Below are 23,371 nucleotides of genomic sequence, written 5' to 3' on the forward strand. Positions count from 1 at the left end.
AATTATTGGTTGTAATTGGTTTATATTGATTGAGCATCTCTCTATCTGTCTTCCATTCTTGGAGACATCCACATTTTGTATACCCCAGCAAATTCTCTTCTTTCCTACAAGTTCATATGCTCCCCATTCCATCAAAAAGTATGTGAAGACTTTTGCGACAGCTTTACCTTCATAATCAATGATCCTCCTGACAACTCTTTTCTCTTTGTAAACGCTATTGCTGACCCCGGGTTTCTCTCCACCCTTCCTTACCTACACATTTCATTATGGTGCAAATGACCTCAGCTGTTGATCGCCTCCTCCAAATACCATACCGTGGGTAATCAATGTGTGATCACCCTCAAACTTAACGGACTTAAAAATCAGTCCTTATAAAATCTCAACTCTAAAGCTTCCAATGCCTCCCTTACCATCTCCTTCACGAATATGTTAAACAATATATAAGTCATTAAACAGTCTAACACCTCAGTCAGTGCTGAACCACCCCAATCCTACATATCGATGGCTTAGTTCTAACAACGAGTATCTCAAATTAGGCTGGTTAGTGACAGATATCTTAAACAAAGTGTAATAACGTTAAAAAATAAAATACAATTGAAGAACAATTCTTTATTTGCCAATGAATGCTTCTTTTTCAGTGTTATGAACTTATGGTTTTTTATTTCAGTGTGCAAGTAAAAGAAATTAATTGTGTTTTTGCTCTCCTGAAAAGTTGCTATTTTTGAGTTACGTGTTGTTAGAACTTAGCCATCGATATGCTATTGTCACTAGTGTGGTCCGAGCCGAACCTTTTGTTAACAAGTGACCTTTATGTCCGATGCACCCTACTATTATTGAGAATGCACATTTACTTTTCCTAGTCCACTCTTTCGAATGCCTTTCAATATCCACTAGCAAGCTCACACATCCTGGTTATACATATGTATTTAGATTTCTCTTTATGTCATTATTGCTATTTCATCTTGGGTTTACTTCCTCTTCATGAGTCCTAATTTATCTGTACTCAATTAATGGCTTACCCTCATCTCCACTTCTCTGTTTATAACGCTGAGTACCACTTTTCCAATTTAATTATCAGGCTATTAGTCCTGCGTTTTATACATTCTATGGCTCTTTACTTTTTCATAATAGTGGAATCTGTATTGCCTAAACCTAACCTTCCATTCAAGACTCCTCTGCATGTATCCTGTGTGTGAGTTAAAGAAAAACCTTCATTTCGCAGCCTCATGATTCTCCAGAAGCTCCCATGGGACATTGTTCATCCACAAAACTTTTCTTAACGTCGTATTTAGTAGAGCTCACTCTGTTTCTGCTTCTAAGATTATGCATATCCACCTCACTTTCCTCCTCTATTTTCAATATTTTTGGTCAGTTACTGATCCTCCACATATTCCTTCCTCCTACTCTGAACCTCTTCTTGTTTTGTTAACATCCTTCCATTCTTTGCCTAAATTTTGTACATGGATTTTCCTATTTTTCTACCCTGTAACAAATTTGACTGAATGTACAGCACACATACCTCTCAGGCTGTTTTTCTTTCCCAATGTAGTCAATACTTTATTTCCCTATGCATGCTTTTGCCTTGCTCTTTATTCACATTCTTTTGTTTCCTTGTCTTCTTCAGTTTCCTATATATATTATGCTCTTTTTTCAATTCTTCAGCTCTCTACGCGAACTTCTCTGTCACTTAGAATATTTGTATTTTACCCCTCTCCCATTCTTCCTCTGCAGTCTCATATCATGTAGATACCATTATACAGTTTTTCCAATTATTCCCATCTCTAAGCATCCTTCATGGCTTCTTCATTTTATTTAGTGTCTTCTGGCTTGCCTGACCCTTTAAATCTTATGTTTCATCTAATTATATAGCCTTGGATTATGGTTCAAATTGGCATCTGGCTCTGGGAAGCTGTGCAAGTTTTTTTCTCTCATTTTTCACATTGTTTCCTGACATTTCTCTCACCATGATGTACTTTATCAGATACCTTCCAGTATCTCCTGGACTTGCATGTTAACATCTACCCGTAATGATGTTTGAACCTAGTGTTTATGATAAATGCATTGTTTCTCTAATGCAATATTCTAATACTCTTTTCCTCTGGTTGCTCCTCATTCCATGTATTGCAATCTCTTTCATCTAAAGCGTTCTTTTCAAATGCTCATCATCATCATTAGTCAACTATCCTAAGGTTGGTTTGACGCAGCTCTCCACTCAGTTATTCTATCAGCTAATCTTTTCACACCTACGTATTTCTTCTCTTTCACATCTCTCTTTACTTGTTCCATATATTTTGTTCGAGGTCTTCCTTTTCCATTCTTGCCTTCCACTTGTCCTTCGACGATTGTCTTCATCACGCCATCATGTCTCAAGATGTGGCCTATAAGGTTGTTCCGTCTTCTTATTAAGGCTTTCATGAGGCTTCTCTCCTCTCCTACCCTTCTTAGGACTTCCTATCCCAATGAAAAATGGAATTCTTTCATCCTGGATCCCCCCCATTCTGGTGTCCCCCATCAATGCTAGATTTCTCTAACCCAAGGTTTTCCTAATTATTTCTTGGACCTGTTTATAGACCCCATCTACTTCCTCCTCAGCGTGGTTGCTAGTCAGGGTATACACTTGAACCACCCTTAGGTTGATGTGACATGCTTCATTCTCCTGCACCAGATTTCAATCACTCATATACTCTTTACCCATTTCTTGTACACAGTCTCCTGTATGAAGCCAAAGGTACTCCTTGTTGACTTTAATGTGCGCTAATGTTGTGACATAGCATGCAGATATGGTGGTGATGACAAGTTTAAATTTACCATTGGAATCAGAGCTAATTTATTCCCGACAAAGGTCGGAGATATAGGGAGGGGAATTCAACCTCTTATTCCACATAATGTAGTGATGAGGATACTAGTCAAAAGATATCCAGGATGAAAGTATTCCATTTTTCATTGGAATAGCTTTGATAGTGTGTAAGTGTGGAGAAAGATAATGAACATACTTAAGAAAAAAAGGCCTGGATTGAAGGGACGGCTGACTCATTCATAATATTTAATGCTTCAGTGGAGTGAATTTTAGGGTGGCTGATGGATACCATGAACAGTAGTCATTTGGCAGTGTGTAATGAAGGCTACCTACTGTCTCCTTAAGCCTGCAATATGTACGCCAATGAAGTGATAACAAGGCATAGGGAGAGTTTAATTTTGGCATTTAAGTCCACAGATTGATGTTTTAAGGCCCATGGAATAATGGTTTTTATTTAAGTAATCTGATAGAAATAGGCTCATAGATGCCAATATGTACATTAACCAAGGAAAGCTAGTATGATGGGAATGTACATAAATGTGTACTTCGTAAGCTTAAATAGGGTAGTCTCCTATCTCATCACTTACCATACCATTATATCCTGTATAAAGACAAGTGTTATGTCAAGACTCCTAGGTCCAAGGTTATCCTCATCTGCTGTATTCATGTCCTCTATGTTCAATTTGCTGGTCTATTCCTAATGTTATGAGTCCCTTATATACTTTTTCAGACTATTTTAACATCAGATAATACAGTAATCTAACCTCCCCCTACTCCTGTAACTTATCCATTTCTTATATTTCCCCTCTCACCAAACCTGTCTTGCTCTCCTCATTTATCTTGGTAGTCTACTGATCATTTTCTCTTCTCGTCCCTCTGTGTCTACCTCCTTTCTTCCAATTTTGTATTTCAAAATTTCTTCTGTGCTCAATGATTTTCTAAATCAGTATCTCTCCTCGTATCAAATTTAATTCTCTGTAGTTTATATTATTACCACTCTTCTTCCTATCCTAAAAACATTCATCTTCATTAGTTATCCTTTATTGTATTTGTTCTTCTCTTTTGTCAGCAATTACTAATTTTGGTATTCCTTCATGCCTGTCCCAGTTATGCCATTTACCCAAGGCCAGCTTAAGGCAAAATACTTACCCAGGCAAACTGCTGTTGTGTTCCCCCCTGCTCCCCATTTAGTATGGAACAGCCCCCAATTAAACGGGGGTTTGGGCGTTTTGTTTTCTCCTAGCTTCATTGCCCTGGGTAGCTTTCGAGGCTGTCCGACCCTTAAGCCATCCCTGCCTTTACCTCTTCATTTATCTCGATCAGCATGCTGATTGCTTGAATTGCTTCCCCTCTCTTCAATACGATGCTCCTATTTTTCTTCATACTTTTTCAAAAATGAACCCAGCAATTTAATTTTTCCTGATAATCATTCCCTTCTTTCTTAACACTCACACACAGGATTGCTGTATTTCTGTCTTCCAGGACCATAATATTTACCTTTCATACCCCTGTAAATTGAGCAATCCTGTTATTGAAATATTCCTTCAAACTTCTTCTGCACTTTGATTTTCATCCTCGTGTCCTTTATCATGGAAATATCTCTTAAATTTTCCTGTATTTACATTAAGTAATAAAATTTTGAGACCTATCCATTATATTATTCCTATTTTAGTTAATTGTCTAAAGGATTGTTGAAAAAGCTTTTAATATTTCTCTGTTCTGCTTGGCACCAACATGAATAATGATGATAACCCTGCTTGGATTCCATTATAACTCCTTTATGGGAAATAACTAGAATATGCGTTTAAAAAACTGAAACAGTTGACTGTTGATTTTGGACATAATTTCAACGATAGCAGTGTTTATTAAAAAATCAGTAAAAATTTTTATCTATGGAGGTGTGTCCTGATAAAGTATGAAATTTGTGGCAGGTATAGGAAAGACATTGGGGTGGTACTAAATATCATACAAAAAGATAGAATGCTTGTTTGCAAATGTTAAGGGAAATTTTATGTTTTATAGCAATGTTTTCAGATCACCTATCATATGCTAGAAATGTTTTCATTTGGCTCTTAAGATAACATGCATGATAATATTCTTTTATTTTACTAGGGATGGGAAGTTTGAATAGTCGAATCACTGAATACTTTGAATAATGAGCTTTTTAAACTATTCGATGTTCGATGACACAAACTTATCAATTATTTAAATTTAATATACACAGCAGATCATCCGGGATTCAATTTAAATCTGTTGACAATGCTTGGGTCTTACATGAAGGTTTACACATTTGGTGTGTTCAATTCTTTAATAATATTTTTACGAAAACTTATTGAAAACAAGCATTCGATCAAGGATTAAAGTATATATAATCCTCGTGACTCCATGGGAACAACACTTATTGTTAGAAGAATGTATATATACCTTCAAATGCACATGCGATGGATTTTCCTTTTCTATCTCCCTTTCACATGATCAAATTTACGCTTTACATATTCTAATTTTAAATTTATTGTCAATTTTATATTTAATTTTAGGTTTACAAAGAATGCAATTAAGCAATACTAATAATATAACCTTCAATGTGCATGTATATAAGAAAAAACAAAAGCTTTGGGGTGATTCATGTGCGCAAGGTTGACGTAATCGTGGGTGACAGTTGTGTCATGATTTGGGAGCCGTATTGAAGTCGAATGACTCACAATGTGTTCAGCATTTTGTATTTTAATTGGTGAAAAAATGCATATTCAGGATTTAATAATGCAGTATTTGTTATTCAAGTGAGGTATTCGGAAAAAAATTAAGTATTCGTATTCGATTTTCAAATTTTAGAAAAATGTGATTCGACCCATCTATACATTTTACCTTTTATATTTCTCTACCTTATTTGAAACTTACACTTTCCTGGATTATTTTATCCTCATTTCTCAGCACATGTATTTTTGTTTCATGAAAAGCTACCCTGCTAGTAAAACTCTTCTGTAGTCTTCCTTTAATGCTCTCATACATGGAACCTATCACAGCAATTTCTTAATTGTATATATATCTTATGTCAATCTTCTTAATTATGTTACTGATTTGTCTATTCTCCTTTGAAGTTCTGTGAAAATAATTCAAATAAAGCAGATCCTGCATCTTAAATATTTTCCCATTGGCTTGTATGCCATGCCTTGCGTTCCTTGCTATTGAAGGCTTACAGTCTCAAAAAGATGTTTATAAAGCAATTTTTGATGATTTTACCAAACGCATTGAAATCTATGGAGCATGCTAACACATCCCAGTCATATCCCAGGTTTCTATTCACTAGAGTTATCATTACAGCTATTATACTCTGAGTGTGAGATGTATTCCAGCTAGTCATTGCCCAAATTGTTGCTGTCTGGCCCCTATAATTTTATTTATTATTAGCTTTCATCCATCACCAATTTTTCTGCCTGCAAAATCATGCTAACTGTCCCATAGTCCAAGAATTCCTTAGTTTTTCTCTTTTTAGTTTCTGGAATTGAAACCTTTGCCCTACCACTGAAACCAGCCAAGTCCCCTCTTCATATATCCAGGAGTTGAGCTGAATAAACCTTCTCCTACCAGGCTATCAAAAATTCTTTGAAATAAAAGAAGGGTTGTCGTCCACTTATATACCACCATTCCTCCCTGAATGTCTGAAATGGCTCTATTATGGTGTTAAGAATTCAGTCTTAAGTTCGTCTCGCTATCTCTACCTCATCCTCTTTGGTTAATCTTTTTGTTTTTTTTTCCTGCTCTCTTAAAGATACTGCCCATATTCCTTGTAATTTTTCTGACCATCTTCTCATTCTGTTTACTACCCAACTTTTTCTTAAGTATTGCATGGCATTTCTTCATTTATCACCGGATAAAAAATTCATTTTCTTTTTGTACTCAATGTACTTTTCTTCTGCTTTTAAGTAATCTGTTTTAGCTCCTTCTCATATTTCTTCCTTTGCATACAAACCTTCTCTCTAGAATATTGTGCATTCTCCATGTTTTTTATACATCAATCTCTTTGATCCCTCCAGATATTATAGTCTACTTCTTTGCTGTACTGACTTGAAAAAAAAATTGAGCTTAAATTGATGAAATGTCTTTTCCTGAGAAGTCCTGATATGCCACGTCTCTAAAACCAATTGATTTAAACCAAAGTGTAGGAAAAAGTAGAAGCAGTATACAACTTAAGACTGGGAACTATTTGATTGGTACAAAGAAATTTGTTGTGTGCGTGTGTGTGCTATTCCATTGAAATGGATGCTAGTATATGCTATTTACTCAGACATTTGCACATTCTTTAAATATGATAAAAGATTTCTTTAAAACTAGCTGAGCATATTCACAGAAATAGATTGTGCCTTCAGGATAGGTACCTAGTATTGGATGAAAAAGTCAGTGTTGAAATAGTAAGTAAAGAAACCAGCTAGGCTTCCTCTATGGATATGTACGTAAGCTGAATGCAGAATGTCTTGTATTTTTCTTCCACAGTAGATGATGGGAAGATGAAAAAATTTCTTTGATTTAAAGCATTTATATCATTTTTCTGTAGCCCTTATTTTTGTTCTGTGACAATGCCATGCCATTGCTTGATATTCTGCTTAAGCTGTAAATTGTATCAGGAATATTTCATTATATTTGAGTGTTATGTGACTAATGTATCTATCCATCAGTTGTTCATTTCATTTTAATGAAACATTTCCTTACATTAAGGTACATTGAAATGCCTACCCTGAAAAAATACGAACAAATCCTCATAATGGCTATTTATTTACTTTTTAGGAAAGACAAGAAAATGGCACTCATCCAGTTGCCAAGTAAGGAAGATGCTGTTATGGCCCTCATAGTGAGTATACTTCTAGTTTTAATATTTCTTGAGGTATTTTCTCATTAAAATGCATCAGAGTGTGTAGTTGTACTTAACTCTGACATTTGCTCCAGTTGAGGACAAAGGAAAATTACCTGATTGTTTGCCTTAAATAATTATGCGTAAGTCTATCAATATTATCTTTCCTCTTGGCCTTAAGTTTTCTCGATGACTTTACAGTACCTACTTCATCTACGTGTGCAAATTATTCAAAGTTTGGTTGGATATTTTGCAAGTCATTTCTAAAATCACATGCTTAGTATGTATTTGATTTGTATTTAATGGCTTTGAAAAAGAGTGGGGTCATCTAGTGTGTCTGGTAAGCTGTCAAGGCTTGAATCAATATTTTTGAACTGGATGCAGAGTCCAAAAGTGTAATCAGGGTTTTATAGCTAGTTGTTAGTGATACCAGCTTCTGCATTGAGAATGATGAATGGCTAAATGTGTATATGCCAATGCTGAAACTGAAGTCAGCTTTGGTAACCTTGAATCAGAGTAGATATTCCAAAACGTTTGGAAATAATATAGCTGGTGTTATTTAAGTACATATATCTAAAACTGAATGAATGTCTTAAGTAAGTGTTTTTGATTGATTTATAGTTAATTATAATGCATGTTTACTTCTATTCTTTCCCCTGCTGTAAATTTTCATCCAAATTCCTCAAATTTTATTTAGGTCCCTCTCAATACCCAATATGAATCACATGTGTCCTTCTAGTACTTTCTTCTGTTAAATCTGCCCTTTTTTAAACGGAAGATTGAAGTTTCACTGCAATTATTTTGCAAAAATTCGACTACATCATCCTGAAGTCATTCCTTGTTCTGAATCTATTTGCTTTGATTTGAATGTCCATCACTCTATACTGTCTGTTTGAATGAACTTCCTTTTCTACCTTGTTCCAGTTCTATTTCCCTAGAAGCATAAATATTTTCACATGGCTGCCAACATCATAATTATTAGAAAGAGGGCCATGGTTATGCTGAAAAGATTTTGTTAAATGTTTGGATAAAAAAATTAATTTTGCTTTAGAATGATGATCAGAATTGTGCTGCAAGTGGCTGGCAAATCAAACCTAGGCTTGGCACGATGGATCCAGAAAGGTCCTAAGTGCCTAGGTGCTGTATGTAAGCCCCTCTAACATTTCTCTGTTGCCTCTAATCATGTTGTTGTTCTTTCTCCGTCTCTTCCAGAAAATGCACAATCACCAGCTGAGTGAGTCCAGCCACCTGCGCGTGTCCTTCTCCAAGTCGTGGATCTAAGGAGGCATAGGCGTGGAGGAGTCTCTCGTGGCGGAGGATTTGGTGGTTGCCGGGGCTGCCCAACTCTCTCTGTCCCCGAGCTGCGTGCACCGAAGGAGGCAGATAATGCCGCCTTTGAATCAAATCTGAGAAGTTAAAGGGCTGGCATCTGCATATTTGTATTAGGAAGTGTGGGGAAGAGAAGGAAGGAGGATTTGTTGATGTGTTTTATGTTAGTTGACAAAGAACGTTGTTAGACAGGGAGGAGATCTGAGGATTTTAAGAAGAAGGTGGAGAGAAGAGAGGAAAAATTTCAAGGAAAGGACTTAATTGTGTGCAAGCATGAAGAGATTTGAGTGATGATGGAAATGCTTTTTTCCAAGTGTGCGAGGAGGGGTCAGGTGCCGCAGTTCCAGGGGAGCAGAGGGCTTGGAAGGGCTTAGGGGGGGTAGAGTGTATTTTTCAGCAACCCAGCGGTACTGGACAACATGGAGGAGTGTGACGCATCGGTTCGGTGGCTTTCCTCGACTTGTGCCGGAACTACTTCCCCCTCATATGCCCTCACATGACCCCCTGAGCCTCTTCATTCCAATTGGGGTATGCAGTTCCGCCGAGATGGTTTTCATAAAGGGAAAATATGTGAAAAAAAAATGGAGTAAAAATGGAATGATGGACGTCTGTGTGAAAAATCTGTTTAGATGATGCATGAAAATATTTCCCCGTGCGACATTTTGTGTGTGAGAGAGAGATAGAGGAGAAGCTAATTATATGTATAAAGTGGGGCAGTGTCCATTGATTGAATAAGAAAGAGGAAGTTTTGGGACAGCTTGCCTGGGGATGACCAAAGGAACAAATCAGTAATTCAGAGAGTGCGTGGGTGTTTGTGTATGAAGTTGCTGCACTTGTACTGTTATTAAAATAGAAAAAAATCAAGAGTAATGGGTGTGAGAGAGAGGATTTGTGATCTTTTGGAGAGATACGATCACCAATCCATTTTTTAACCTCCATAACCAGCCGCCACAAAAGAATTTAAAAAATATATATGTTTCAGAGCAGATAAACCTGTCCGTGATAGGCACTGTGAATGGAAGAATTGAAATCGCTGCCCAGGACGTGGCAGCCTGCCTTTTGTTTGACCAAAATCGGATAGGTTTAAATGTTTTGGGGCTAACCTCTTTTAACGACCTGCTCTCCTGTTACAGTTGAGCAGCGTATGTGAATATCACATTGGTCAATATTGTAGTTTTAAATGAAAAAAAAACAAATGGTTTCCTTGTCTGCAAGAATGTTAGCGAAAAGTTTTAAAAATCATCCATAGATCTTTTTCAAAAAATTTTGCAGGAACACATATCGTTCAATTGTATATTTTTTGGTGTCCTATCTTTCTACAAATCCCAAAGAAAAGGAAGTTAGTTGAAAAAAAGGGTACACCCATAGATTCCTGTCTCCCCTTGCCTCAAATTTCTGTCTTGTCGTGATTTCAGAGTTAAAAGTCTGCTTACTGCTCACTCTGCGTCAATGGGTTTTCCCCTTACCCCCTCTGATTAACTCATCACCTTCCCTACAGCACGGGGCAGAGCCGCCAACCCCCCCTCATATCCTAAGGTGGAGTTTCCGAGAAAACTTGTCAACGAGAGATTGATGGCGAAAAAAGATTTTAGGCTTTAGAACTTGTCTGGTGTGCTTCAGGTGTTTATCTTTTTGAGAAATGAAGATACCAGATGTTTTTAATGTGCTATTTTTGAGAACATAACATAATTGTCAGTGATGAGAAGATTTTTTTTATGTTAAACCGATATCCTCTGGATCGAAACGCAATTTTTGGAAAAGTATTTTTGCATCCCCCGTCGTGGTGTCAAGGCATGCAAATTTTCAAAGAAAGGATGACTATGGGGTGGCCAATAGGTTATGTTGGAGGCAGCATTTCTGCTTCGCAGTGTGCCGCTTCTCATATCAACTTGGATCTCTCAGTTGATACACGGGAGGAAATAATCTAATCATTCCAGAAAAGGGATCCCAGAGTTGAATGGGACAGGCTTGGTTTGTGTACAAGATCTGAGCTCTATCAAGGGACCGAATTAATAAACATGGTTGCATTGAGTACAGGCTACCATTGGCACGATCAGGGCAATGGGAGTTGTTAGCATCGCCCCCAAAATGTTAAGTGTTTTTTGCTTGTTTATTTTCCTTCCTTCTCTTCTACCTCTGCTGTACTTCTCGAATGACCTCATGCTTTTTTCGAAAGGCCAGTTCCACAGGTTCAATTACTAGAGGGAGCAATATCATGAAGTAGTTAGGGGAGTGACCAGGTTGTATGTTGGTGTGCTCTTCATATGGGCTCTTTTTTAAAGATCGTATTGAAGAAGGCTAGTTTGTTGTTGAAATTTCTAGATTATTTTAGTTTATAGTTTGTAGTTACTGTAGTCTTTATGTGTACTTTTTTATATTAATCTTTCCTTGGCACCCATTGTCTGAAACTCACTCAATTCCTTCTTGCTCACAAATTTTGTCTTGGCGAGTTAATGGCAAAATAAGATGAGTGAAAATGACTTTCTTAAGTGATTCATTGGAGTATATTTTATCGGTCTAGGGAAGAAGTCTGCCATTAGTTACTTGATCAAAGTCGATAGATAAGAGTAAAAACAAACGTAACTGAAGCCATTTAGTTCGCCTAATCGTGGCTAAGTTATCAAGTAAAATTTAGGAATCGAGGTGGGTGCATTCCCACTCCACTTTCTTAGCAAAAGGCCACCCCAACTCTGTTCCACACTTTCTCCCTTTCAGAGCCCCCTGAATGATCTAGCTCTCCATAACTCTGTTGTGTGTGACTATTACGGAATAATATCTATTGTATGACTAGATTTTATCTCTCGAATATGCATAAATATGTGTAACTCTTTATTCTATGTCATTGGTACATCTTGAGGAACAGTATTGTTGTCATAGCTTTAAAATAACGATTGGTGTGAAAACATTTCAAATGAGCCACAGGGTTGGTCAGAACCAATAGTTCTTTTTTCTCTCACTGAAAAAAGGATTCAAAAATGAAAAAATATTTACTACTTTTACAATAGTTGACAATCACATTTTTGCAGTACAGCCTTGGAATTAATGTATTTTGATGAACAAACATAAAATTGAGGGAAAACCATGGTGTGCTTATGATTCATTTGTTGACGAACCAATGGGAATGCTATGATGTGCTATAAAATAGGCATTTATGTAAGATGGGCTGAGAGTCATTTGTAATTAGGAGGCGTAAAAAAGAGGTTATTGGAAATTTTTAGAATTTAAAAAACCATTTTCTTGGTCTTCTACCCATTATTTTATGTAAATAATTCTTGACTAAGGCTTTTCAGTACAGGTCATGTAAATGTGGTCTTATCGACATATCAGACCTCTAATCTTTTGTGCCTTTTCCAAGATTTGCATGGGGTGAGGGGAGGGAGGTCATTGTTTTGATTACTCTCATTCAAATCTGCTACATCCGCACATTTATCAAAATGTTGTAAGAGTTCAGGCCCAATGCCGTACTTTAAAAATTCCCAGGGTTAATCATTGCTATAAATATAACCATGTGGCCGCAATATTATAAAGGGGTTCATACGATAGACATTAAATAATCTGAATCACCAGGTTAGCTTTCTCTGTGCTTTGGTGTTATCTCACTCAGGTTTATGTTGAGTCACACACTCCCTCCTTGTATCTCAAATTTCAGTTATCCCCTCCATAGAGAAAAGAAAAAAATTTCTTCATAATGCAGTCATTTTTAAAGAGGTTTTTCAAGTTTATGTGAGTGTGAAATTTTTTCCAATATACTCATATCGTCTCTGCTGTTCATGTTCTGCTTGAGAGTTGTATAAAAAAAAATTGTTGGAGCCCCTTCGGTTGTTGCATTTGTTAGGGTGGCTGGAAGTTTTCTGTGGCCTCTCTGATTGGACTAATTTTGCTCCCTCCCACAACCCTAGTGACCAAAACTGTGGAACGCCTTTCTCCCATCGGATTTGCCCGGTGGAACGGCCGTCAATTATACTGCCACTGAATGCATTGACCAGCATGCAAGCTAGACCCTCTGATTACTCTTCTCTCACCTGTGTTTTTCTGCTGTATGTTTATTGTAGATGAAGAAATGAGTTGAGCGAATAAAAAGAAATTGGGAGTAAAACTAACGTGCAGCATGGAAAGCATGATTCTCTGTATGACTCGTGGGAATGGCTGTATTAAGAGGATTTTTTTTCTGTGGGTCTCAGCTTGGGGTTGTTGTGGAGGTGGGACCATAATCCCTGAAAAATTTAAACAAGTTGTGGTTGATTGGCAAAATTCTGATTGTGAAAGGTATGCCTGAAGTGGCATCAAATCTTGGAGGCAGTTTATTAAGTGTAATAGTATATAACAGATATTATCAGAAGTTTATACATATTTTATTATAACTCTTATGAGAAATAATGTTCTTGAGAAAATGGCACTTTGATGTGAGTTTGCCTCATGTTCATGGGATCAAAGAAAAGAGTATTGTATAGTGGAAAATAATCAGGTTCCAAATATATATAGAGAAGACGTAAAATATTTGGGAGGAGTATATTAGAGAATTCTGTATCACTATCACTTACTGCTACCACTTAGGGTTTTCCTGTACCTAAATATGATGTTCTCTTTCCCCCTTTTGCCAAAAGAAAGTCGTGTTTGGGATTGGAGTTTCTGGTAGTTTTAATCTCTTACTGCACACATTCTATTGTAATGTATTTTTTTGCTACTTTTTCAAATTTGATACCATCATCTTTGGGCTACATTGTGCATTATTGAGTATATTTTTTAAGCAATCGCTGTGTCCATCTGATATCAGGATAGTGCTGTTTCACTTTGTTGTGTGGGAGCAGGGTAATGGGTGTGAAGAATCATGTTTTTATCTTATTTCAAGTGTAACTGATGATGTTGACGGTGTGGAAGTGTGGCTTCGTCTGCATCTTTTTTTTAAATGTTGTCCAGGAATGGAGCATCAATGCATACACGAGTTAGGGGTGATATCTGTGGTTGTTTGGCCTCTTGTTGTGGAGTCTCTTCTTCTCTTTGTTTGGCCAGTGTGGTGACTCATATCAATGACATCCTTAATCGACAAAAAGGCACTTGTCTCTCCACCATTTCACCCATTCAAATCAGTTCCCTTATGATAAACAAAATGTTCATTGAAGTTCCACTCTTGGATTTTAAAAGTATTATCTTAGGTTAGCATTATTTTGGGCGCACAGAAGTGGTCGTGATCTTTATTTTTTGAAAGGGAAAAAAAGAGTAAATCTGTATCATCTAATGAGTTTTATTATTTTTAAAAAGCTGTATTTTGCTAAGTGTTTGGGCTTGACCGACCCTGACCACTTGAGTGAATGCGACTGTGAATTGTTGGAGGAGAATGAATGACTGCATGTATGAAAATTGGTCAGCAAGGCAGAGTATTTGATTACTAAGTTGCCTACCATTATTCTATTTGACCCAAGTGTCATTGCTGCATTATTGAACGCATATATTTTTGTTTTTAAGTATAAACAGTTCAAGCTATCATCCGTTTTATTTTAAGACCATGTACAACACACACTCATGCATATATATAAATATATATTATTAAGAAAGAACAGGAAGGCTCTGTACGGAAAATAAAAAGTTTTTTTCAAGCAATCATTTCGTGAGACAGGCATTATTTTTTATTATTGTGTGTAACTGAAGCCATACCCAAATGGAAAAGTGTTCCTCTAATGTTTTTTGCCATTTTTGTGGTAACTATGGCAAAGTCATCTTAGTTGTGCAAATTTTATGGCAGACATTTTTTTATTTATGATGGCATTGTTTAATCCTCTGAAGTTTCAGAAGGGTAGTAAATATGAGTACAAAATCTTGCTCTGGATGCTTAGTATAGACATGATGCTTGTCAAAGTTTTATCATATGGTCAATTAATAATGAAAATTACTCAGTACACTCTTATTTTCCCTGTTGGCAATGGTAGGTCTTGAGTAGCTGTACCCTCAGTCGCTTCTGCTTAATCTTTCTAAGGGCTTTATTTTTAGATATTGAAATTTATAGATGATAATGATGAAGTTATGGTTGTTTCAAATAAAAAGATCTAGTAAGCCATGAGCATGTTAACTGATATAATTTTGATTGGGTAGTATGTATATGCATTGTTAAAAGTTTGCAAAATCCTTGTATGCCTTTATCATAGACTAAATTACCACTCTAAGATTCATTTTTGCTCCAAATCCCAGTTCTTCCCTATGTAAATGAAGTAAATTGTCATTTTTGAATATGAAAGTGATTTTTCCTGTTGCTACTTATCCAAGTAAACCATAGTAAACAGGGTAAAGCAAGGGTCAATTTGAAAAATGTGGCTTACCCTTTTTTTTCAATGCAAATTTTTGAACTGCTACTATATGTGCTATTTCTTTGTGCAAACAATTATCTTATTCTGTCTCATCTTTCTGGCTCTGTCTCTCTCTCTCTCTCTCCTCCTGTATCTGTACTGTACTCTGCCTCTTACTATAGCTCTGTCAGAAATGCTTTTGACTTATAATTTGATGGTGAGCATATGATTCTGTAGGTAAACCTGTTGACTTCTTTCTATTTGCTACGGTGATCTTCTTTTCGAGTCACATTGTGATGAAAGTAAATGTTTTAAGACAAGCAGACTTGTTTTCCCTTCTCCTCTAGATGTTTGTAAATTGATAAAAAGTACTTGATAGCACTTAGACTTCTCTTTTTCTCTCCTAGTTGGGGGATAATAAAACATAATCTTGTGGGTATAAGTAGGAGTTGGTCATATAGTTGAATTTAAAGAGGTAGTTAGTTAATAGATGCCTTTTTTTTGTCTTGTTTTCCTGAGATGTTTTATTTGTTTTGCTTGTGACTCACACGTTTGTCGAAATTGCATATCTATTTGGGGTAATTATTAGGAATGGTTCATGGAAGAAATGTGTACCTACCATACTAAATTGTCTCTCCATTGGACATAGACTGGCTTCCATTGCTGTGAAGCATGCCGCAGCCCAGTTGGGTGTGTGCCTATAAAATCCCTCTTGATTTATTTGAAACTTGAGTTTCTTCATCAGTGGATGAGGTTGATCATTCTTATATGCCTCATTCATTCTACCCAAGGGCCTTGACCCCTTTTTTGTAGTTCTCTTGTTTTGTCTCTCAGTGATTTAAATCTTTAATACTGCTATTTACAACAACTATACTACTTCATTGGTCATTATTTCTGCTTCTGTACTCTGTTTTTTATAATGTATGTACTGATGAATTAAACCCAATGGGACCTAAGAATGACTGCATTGATGTGACTTGTTGCGATTGGTGAATTGCAATGATCTTTTATGCTCAGTACAACCAAATTTTCTTAATGCTGATTATTTCGGCCATCAATTTTTCATGCTAAGAATTTAGGTGTCTTGGCATTTTTGGTTAGTTACAGTTGTAGTCTGGGTTCTAAGGAAGATCATTGCAATTCTATTCCCTTTTCCTGTAGAATTCTTCACCCACTTCAACGTAGGTGTACTTGTGCTCACTTGATGACTATCTTCTATACACCAAATTTCATTCACTATCTTTCTACATTCTTCATCTGTATATTTAGTCTCCCATTTTCCTCTTCTGCAAAGTAATAGCCAGGAATAGCATGTATTCTCTGTTCATAATTTATGAACATTGCTGTAACAAAATTGGCTTTTCAAAATACATTTTGCGACGTGGGCTTTCGTGAAGGCTTTGCAGTTTTAACTCTCAGAAAGCAATTCAACATGATAATTCTATACTTTCCAAAAGGTTTCCGAGCCCCTAATTGCTACTTTGAATGGTTAACTAGCAATTCAGCTACCAAGTCCTGTACATAAAGCCACAAAATGTGAAGTAGATTCACTGAGAAATAGGTCATATATGTCTGCAGTGGTGATTTTGTCTAGAGGCACATTGGATGAAATATAAATAAATGGAGATAGTCTGCCAAATAACTTTAAATCTGCATTTAAACTAACACTGGAAGCTAACAATAAGTGAGAATCAATATGAGAGGGCTGCTGTCTGTTTCTGGTTGTAAACTGGTGAGTATATTTCCGAGAGAAAGGTGTCGTAACTAGATGCCAAGAGCAGAAAAATGAATTAAATTTCCATTAATAATGGTATATCAAGGCCATATCAATTCTAGTATCCTAAAATATGTAAGAATGCCAAAGCTATAATTCTCTTAAATGAGAAGGTATATTCCATCATAATAATTCTATGCATCATTGAAACGAAAGCATTTTCTGAAATTCTAATAACTCCCCTGATATGGTTTAAAGTCAGTAATGTGAAATAACGGTTTTGAAGGCATGTGTCCTTATGTAATGGAAGTGTTACCGTTAGGATGTCCTGTCAAAGTGCAATGAGAACGAATGTTATAAGGATATACAATTCTAATTGTCCTAGCGCCGAATAGTATTTATTAGTGTTGCTTGTGAAATTCATCTAACAGTGTTTGATGAAAAATGTTATTAGATACTTAATGTTAAATAGTTAAGGAAGGTATACTATGTACAATTTGGAATATTTCAAACTCCTAAGTAACCTTTGTTTACCAAATTATGACTGAGAAAAACAAGTGATACGTTTCAGTGTTACTGTTCATGTTTTATGTGAAATGAATTTTTACTTTATTGAAATATATAATTTGTTGATATCTCGTATTAAATCAAGGTATCGTAATCTTTTTGAAGTGATTTTCAACTTTTTTAAAGTATTTATATATTTTCCTGCTTGAAAATAAATTGTATTTTGGATAGTGGCTATTTATTAAAATAAAAGCTATTGTATTACCCTTAAATTTGTACAAAAACGTATATTATTATTCCAATACCGCCTATTGAATATCTTCGACAAAGACCACCCAAGCTAGATGATCCAAATAAAACAACCTCTGCGACAATTTACAAAATTGTGGGTAACATTTCCTGTTAGCGCAAAAGAGTTTAATGTTTGAGGCGGTATACTGGAGCAAAATATGTCTAGAGAAACAGAGGTAACATCAAAATTACATACGATTGCAATCGTGAAGAAGTAACAGCAGACGAGATTTCATGTAGCATTTCGTTATGCTTTTGTTCACGGTGAGGCACCATCTGGCGGCGCAGTCGAAAATCTTTTAATGGTACGTCGGTCTCCGTAGGAGAAGGTTCAGTGGGCAGTGCGCTGGTGTATCGTCTCTGGTTTACCGCAGTGCTTAAATCATGCCGTATTTGATTACGTGTGTGTTTAGTGGAAAAATGTGAACAACTTTGCCGTCTTCATCCCTCTTCGTGACAACTGCCAGTTTGGCCCGGAAAAATGTGGACACCGTCGAAAACAAAGAAGTATGGCGTTGGTAAGTACGTAAACTTCGAAGTTGTAGGCCTGATGTAAAAGTGTTATTGTGCGTGTTATTGGTTGTCAGATCACCAAGTCTCGTTTGAAGTCGAGGAGATATCCAATATTATGTGTAGAAAAATGCGCGATATTGTTATTGTGCGGTTTTCTTTTTAAAGTCGCGGCTAATTCATTGCGGAATTTAATTTTCTTGTTGAAAACTCCGCTAAAAGTGTTTCAATTTTTCACGGTCATAGTGCTAATAATAAATTTCATGGCAGCGATTTATTGTTTGTTATTATAATAGATATTAATGAACATGTCTATAGGCTCTTCAGTGTTTGTTCCTCGGGTCATGAGATGCCGTAATTGAAGTCATCGTAGGATATTTGAGCGGAAGGATAGCTGAAATAGATGATGATTCGCATTCGCACCCCTGTCATTAATCATACTGTGAACTTTAATTGATATTTAAGACTGTTTTGTTCTGAGGGGAGAAAATTCAGTTTTATCATTTTTTTGTTGATTTACTTGACGGTGGATTATTTGTGGAATATATCGCGGCTAATAAGCTATCGATCCCGATAGATCAATTTACTAATACATTTCTGCTGGTGGTGGTTTTTCTATCCTCCCTCCTCACCCATAATCTCCATGTTATCGCGGCCAGTATGTACGTCTTCACGCTTTGTATTGAGGCGTGGTATTGTGTCATTTGGTCTCGGAAAGAAGAAAGATCGCCTTGACTGGGCCAGACATCTGGTTATCCGTCGTAGGAGAAGACTGTGCAAGTGGGTGTTACTGCTTTGTTGTCGTGTTAGCCGGGGAGGAGGGGGGCGGAGATATTTCTGGTCGAGCGAAGAAGATTAGGTCAAATAATCGGTTCTGGACAATCGCATATCACAACCTAATAGGGCATGGCTCCAGAAAACAAGTGTAAGTGAGAAACTAGCTGTGGGTTCGTACTTCTTCGTTGGGAATCTATAAGGCCTTCGATGTCAGCGTGTTCTTACGAATTCCACATCCTCTCCTAGACTCCCGTGGCATGGCTGTCTTCGCAGGGGGGGGGGGGGGCGGAGAGAAATGCCGTTTTTCCCCTCTAGATGCTTAAAGGTCTGTGGGAGAATGTTTACCTCCGGACAATGAGTACAAGGTGCTGGTGTGAGGTTAGTGGCGGCTCAACAAGAAAACCTCAAAGCCGTGCGGGCGGCCTTGCGGAACGTGCTGACTTCCTCGCCGACGGCGTTCTGCGCCTTCCAGCATCTTTCATCCTCAGTCATTGGGAGCATGGGCGGTCGCCGGCCGGAGTTTGACTCTGCTGGCACGCGGGGGTGGGAGTGGGCGGTGCTTTCTTCTTCCATCGGTTTCCTATGCGAAAGTCGGTACATCTATCGCCGTTTAGACGCGGGACGTTTCAGCCACTGTATTGCGGCCTATATGATAAAAAATGTGCTTGATTACTCTAGTGTATCAAATCGGAATTACTGAGTATTCCGCCGAACTATTAAGGAATTTATGTAGCATCGGTATCTTTAATTGAAATTGGTGAAAGGAAATGTTGCTAAATGAGTACTAGTTGAAGTTTATACATAGATTTGGCATAGATCGGTGATCAAAATCGCGTCAGTCATGACATTTCACGGTTTCTTTAGAGGCACAAGCCTCTTGAGGTCGAGAATTCCTAAGGTATGGTGGATGAAGATAGTTGTGGTCACCTAATGGTTGGAGGAAGCGTATCACTTCTTTTCATGCGAATAAATGTGGGGGATGCTCTGCCGATAAGAGTAGTGATTTCGTTGCAATCAGTAGTGCCGGCTGTTATTGTTGCAATGGTAAATAAGATCTCATTGCCCACTTGCCGTCGTGAGATTAGGAATGCAAATAGCATAAAAATATGTTTCATATGGGGATATAAGATGAGATGAGAAGTAGGAAACATATCAGTAGCGAATGTAAAAATGGGTGATTATTAATCGCTACAGAAATTGCCCATTAATGAAACGGAATTATCAAGTAAGCATTGTGGCCTCTGACACGGAAGAATTTCCAATGTCACAAATAAAAGGCGAAATCTTCAAAGACAACGGAATTTTGAAAGATCTCGATTCGCTTGCTTATTTTTTTCTCGGAATGTCTTTGAAACAGTCGACTGGTCGTCTGACTTCTACCTATAAATTACAGAAGTTTTTATAGCTTGCTTTGGTCTGTCTTGGAATTACGGATGATGTGATGTTATGTGGGAAAAAAAACCTTTCACTTGATATTATATCTTGCAACCCTAGGTTTGACGGAAAATGTTGCCTCGAACCAGGCAAGTCAAACGGTGGCAGAATGGGCCTTTATTTTCTCAGCCTAGTTTGTTCTCGGTGAAAAATCGATTTCCTCCTTGCATCATTCTTAGAGCTTTCATTTTGAAGAAAATTTTGATTTGCATAAAAGACAAAATTAGATGGCGTGAAAAATGTTTCATAGTGCCATAGTTCAGGTGTCGCAAATGACAAAAAATTTTAAAGTTTCGCTTATATTGGTTTAGAGGTTAGATTTATTATCTTGAATTCATATTACCTTATGATCCTATCATGAGGAAATCACTTACTCTCCTTATGGAAACAAGTGTTTCTTGTGTTTTCTTTGCACATCCAAAATTCATTGTCTAATCGAACCGGAAGAAATTTTCGGCTGACCCATAAAGGGGGAGGGGCTCTCCAGGCGCAACGCAAAGATTGGTTTTAAATTGTGAGTGGGCCCTATTGTATTCTGTGGACGTAAATCCAATGTGGGAGGGGAGATGCAATGTACCAAACTGGCACAGATTTGCAAACTGGTTCCTATAAAACTGCCTTTACCGAAAGAATACTCTTATTAATAAGATACGACTTCCTGAACCTCCTTCGTTTATATCTGCGTCTATCCTGGTTTTGGATTGTGAAAAGATAACTGTTACGCATACCATGAGAATAAACTATGGATGCTAAACTTCCACACAATTTTATTTATATATCGACCCGGTTTCGACACGTAGTATCATTATCAAGGTCGAAACCGGGTCGGTATTTAAATAAAATTGTGTGGAAGTTTACCATCCATAGTTTATTCTCATGGAGATCAAACATTTCCACAAGATATCGCCGGACACTGTTAATTATGTTACGCATAGGTTTATTATGATTGTGGGCTTAGTGATATCTGTTTCTCTCGTGGAAAGATCTCCTTTCTCTGGCCGCGTCGAATGTATTCCGCACTGCCTACAACTTCTATCGGTACGTTCACGACGAAGAAAATTGTTTATCCTTGAATTGGCTTTATTATAGAGAATGGCATTGAATCAGCAATCGCGCGGTGCTCGGGTACTTTTTCAGTCACGCTCTAGCGGCTGCCCGGTATGTAGTGCCGCGGAAAAAAGTTCCGGGTAGTTGTGAATTGATAATAGAAATTGACCATTTTTTAATCTTTAGGTGTATACTTAATTCCTACTATAGTTCATTTTTTTCATACATGAAGAAACTCATTTTGTATTTGTCTTTTCCTCATCCCTCCGTAAGCAGTGGCGCCGACTCCATGGGGCCTGAGGGGGCCCGGGCCCCCCCAAAAATTCGTTACACATGTGAGGAAAAAATGTGTCAGGCTTTTCAATTTTCCCCGGAGTGTCCAGATATCGAGATTCGAGTGATCAGGGTTCTAATGTTGATCATATGACTCTTCTAAAATTCTTAAAAAACTTAAAATTCACTACTTATAAAATTTACCGGGGCAAGGTCCCCGGTTTGAGCCCCCCCCCCCCAATATTGTTTGTAAGTCGGCACCCCTGTCCGTTAGTGATATGTGCAGCAGGAAAGGTCCTTATGTTCTGTTGACGGCTGTAAAAACACCTTTATGCCTACCTTTTCCAATATTCAGTGTAGGACAACTTTTTCAGTGCACTTAAAGAAGAGTGTATTTGCTTCCTCCCTATTTTATTTTATTTCTGCTTCAATAGCCTCCTCGCACAATCAAGTCAAAGATATATGAATAATTTTATTGTAGAAACCCAATTTTCGGTTTGATTATTAGGGATAAGCTTTGTTAGGTGTCATTCTTTCAGTTATTCTCAGTCCGCCGTCTGCTTCATACCTCTTGGTAATCGGTCAACGTAAATACGGCTGTGAATGGAATTAAACTTTTGGTGCGTGATAACGAGTTTTGTCGTCTAATTTTGAATAATCACCGGCCTTTAACCCCGCTTCCACGTAGCCGTTGACTGTTTTATTTTTTATGTGAATGTTCATGCATGAGATTTTCAGAATTACATTTCGCCACTGTACCTTTTAATTAAATAATCATTTCGAAAATATTCTTGTTAAACGCGATTGTGTTCGACGTATTTTCCACGTTTTGGAATTCCTGATGATGCAGTTCAAGTACCTGATTATGGCCCATTGCACAAATAATTCTCTATGCAGAATTACGAAGAGATGATATATTGTACCCTTACCTAAAATAGGGTGCATTAAACTACCTGCTAATTTTATAATTCCATGCGCCTGTAGGTAAGTCTGGGATGAGCTCTGCCCTCACCTAACTATACCAGCCTTCAAGTTGAATGACAGTGTGTGCGACGACCGTATCAGGCAAATAAAATGAATTCATTAATCATTATGATGTACAAGTGCAAGTTGAACATAAATGGTAAGGGAAGTGATTTAAATGCTAGAAACATGGGCGTACCCAGCGAGTGGCAGGAGGGGTCAGCTGCCCCCCCTTAGAAGCAAAAATCGCAAATGTCTTCAAGGAAAATAATATTTTTCAAGCAAATAATTTTAAAAACTAATAAAAAACTGTTACAGTTTCCTTAAAATGTTGATTTAATTCCCCTTTTCCATGCATAAATCTTACCTACAACTTGAACAACCATGGCTTGCTCCCCCCCTCCTAGTTTTGATCCTGGTTACGCCCTTGGCTAGAATGTGAATGCCCTCGTTCAAGATTTGTTTGTTTTGTTCGTTGATTGATGTCGTCTCTTCTACGCGTGCGTTTTCACCGTGTTGAGCTCGAAACTTTCACCACTTTTCCTCCGCGATACAGGTTGATTCACTCGCATTGACGGGCACTAGTCGTGCTGAATTCGCAAAAT

The 23,371-nt window shown here is 37.3% G+C and overlaps 1 protein-coding gene across 5 annotated transcripts in view; it reads left to right on the forward strand.

The window, feature by feature from the left end:
- The window catches only part of LOC124163639 (polypyrimidine tract-binding protein 1), a 973,136-nt gene extending 956,924 nt beyond the window's left edge, over positions 1 to 16,212 (forward strand). For all 5 annotated transcript variants that reach the window (XM_046540700.1, XM_046540691.1, XM_046540704.1 and 2 more), the window contains 2 exons: positions 7,580 to 7,643; positions 8,856 to 16,212. In XM_046540700.1, coding sequence (XP_046396656.1) covers positions 7,580 to 7,643; positions 8,856 to 8,924 — 133 coding nt within the window. In that variant the 3' untranslated portion in view covers positions 8,925 to 16,212. The remainder of the gene's footprint in view (positions 1 to 7,579; positions 7,644 to 8,855) is intronic.
- Positions 16,213 to 23,371: the final 7,159 nt, after the last annotated feature.

The sequence above is a fragment of the Ischnura elegans genome, chromosome 1 (genome assembly GCF_921293095.1).
Source record: "Ischnura elegans chromosome 1, ioIscEleg1.1, whole genome shotgun sequence".
Classification (NCBI taxonomy): domain Eukaryota; kingdom Metazoa; phylum Arthropoda; class Insecta; order Odonata; family Coenagrionidae; genus Ischnura; species Ischnura elegans.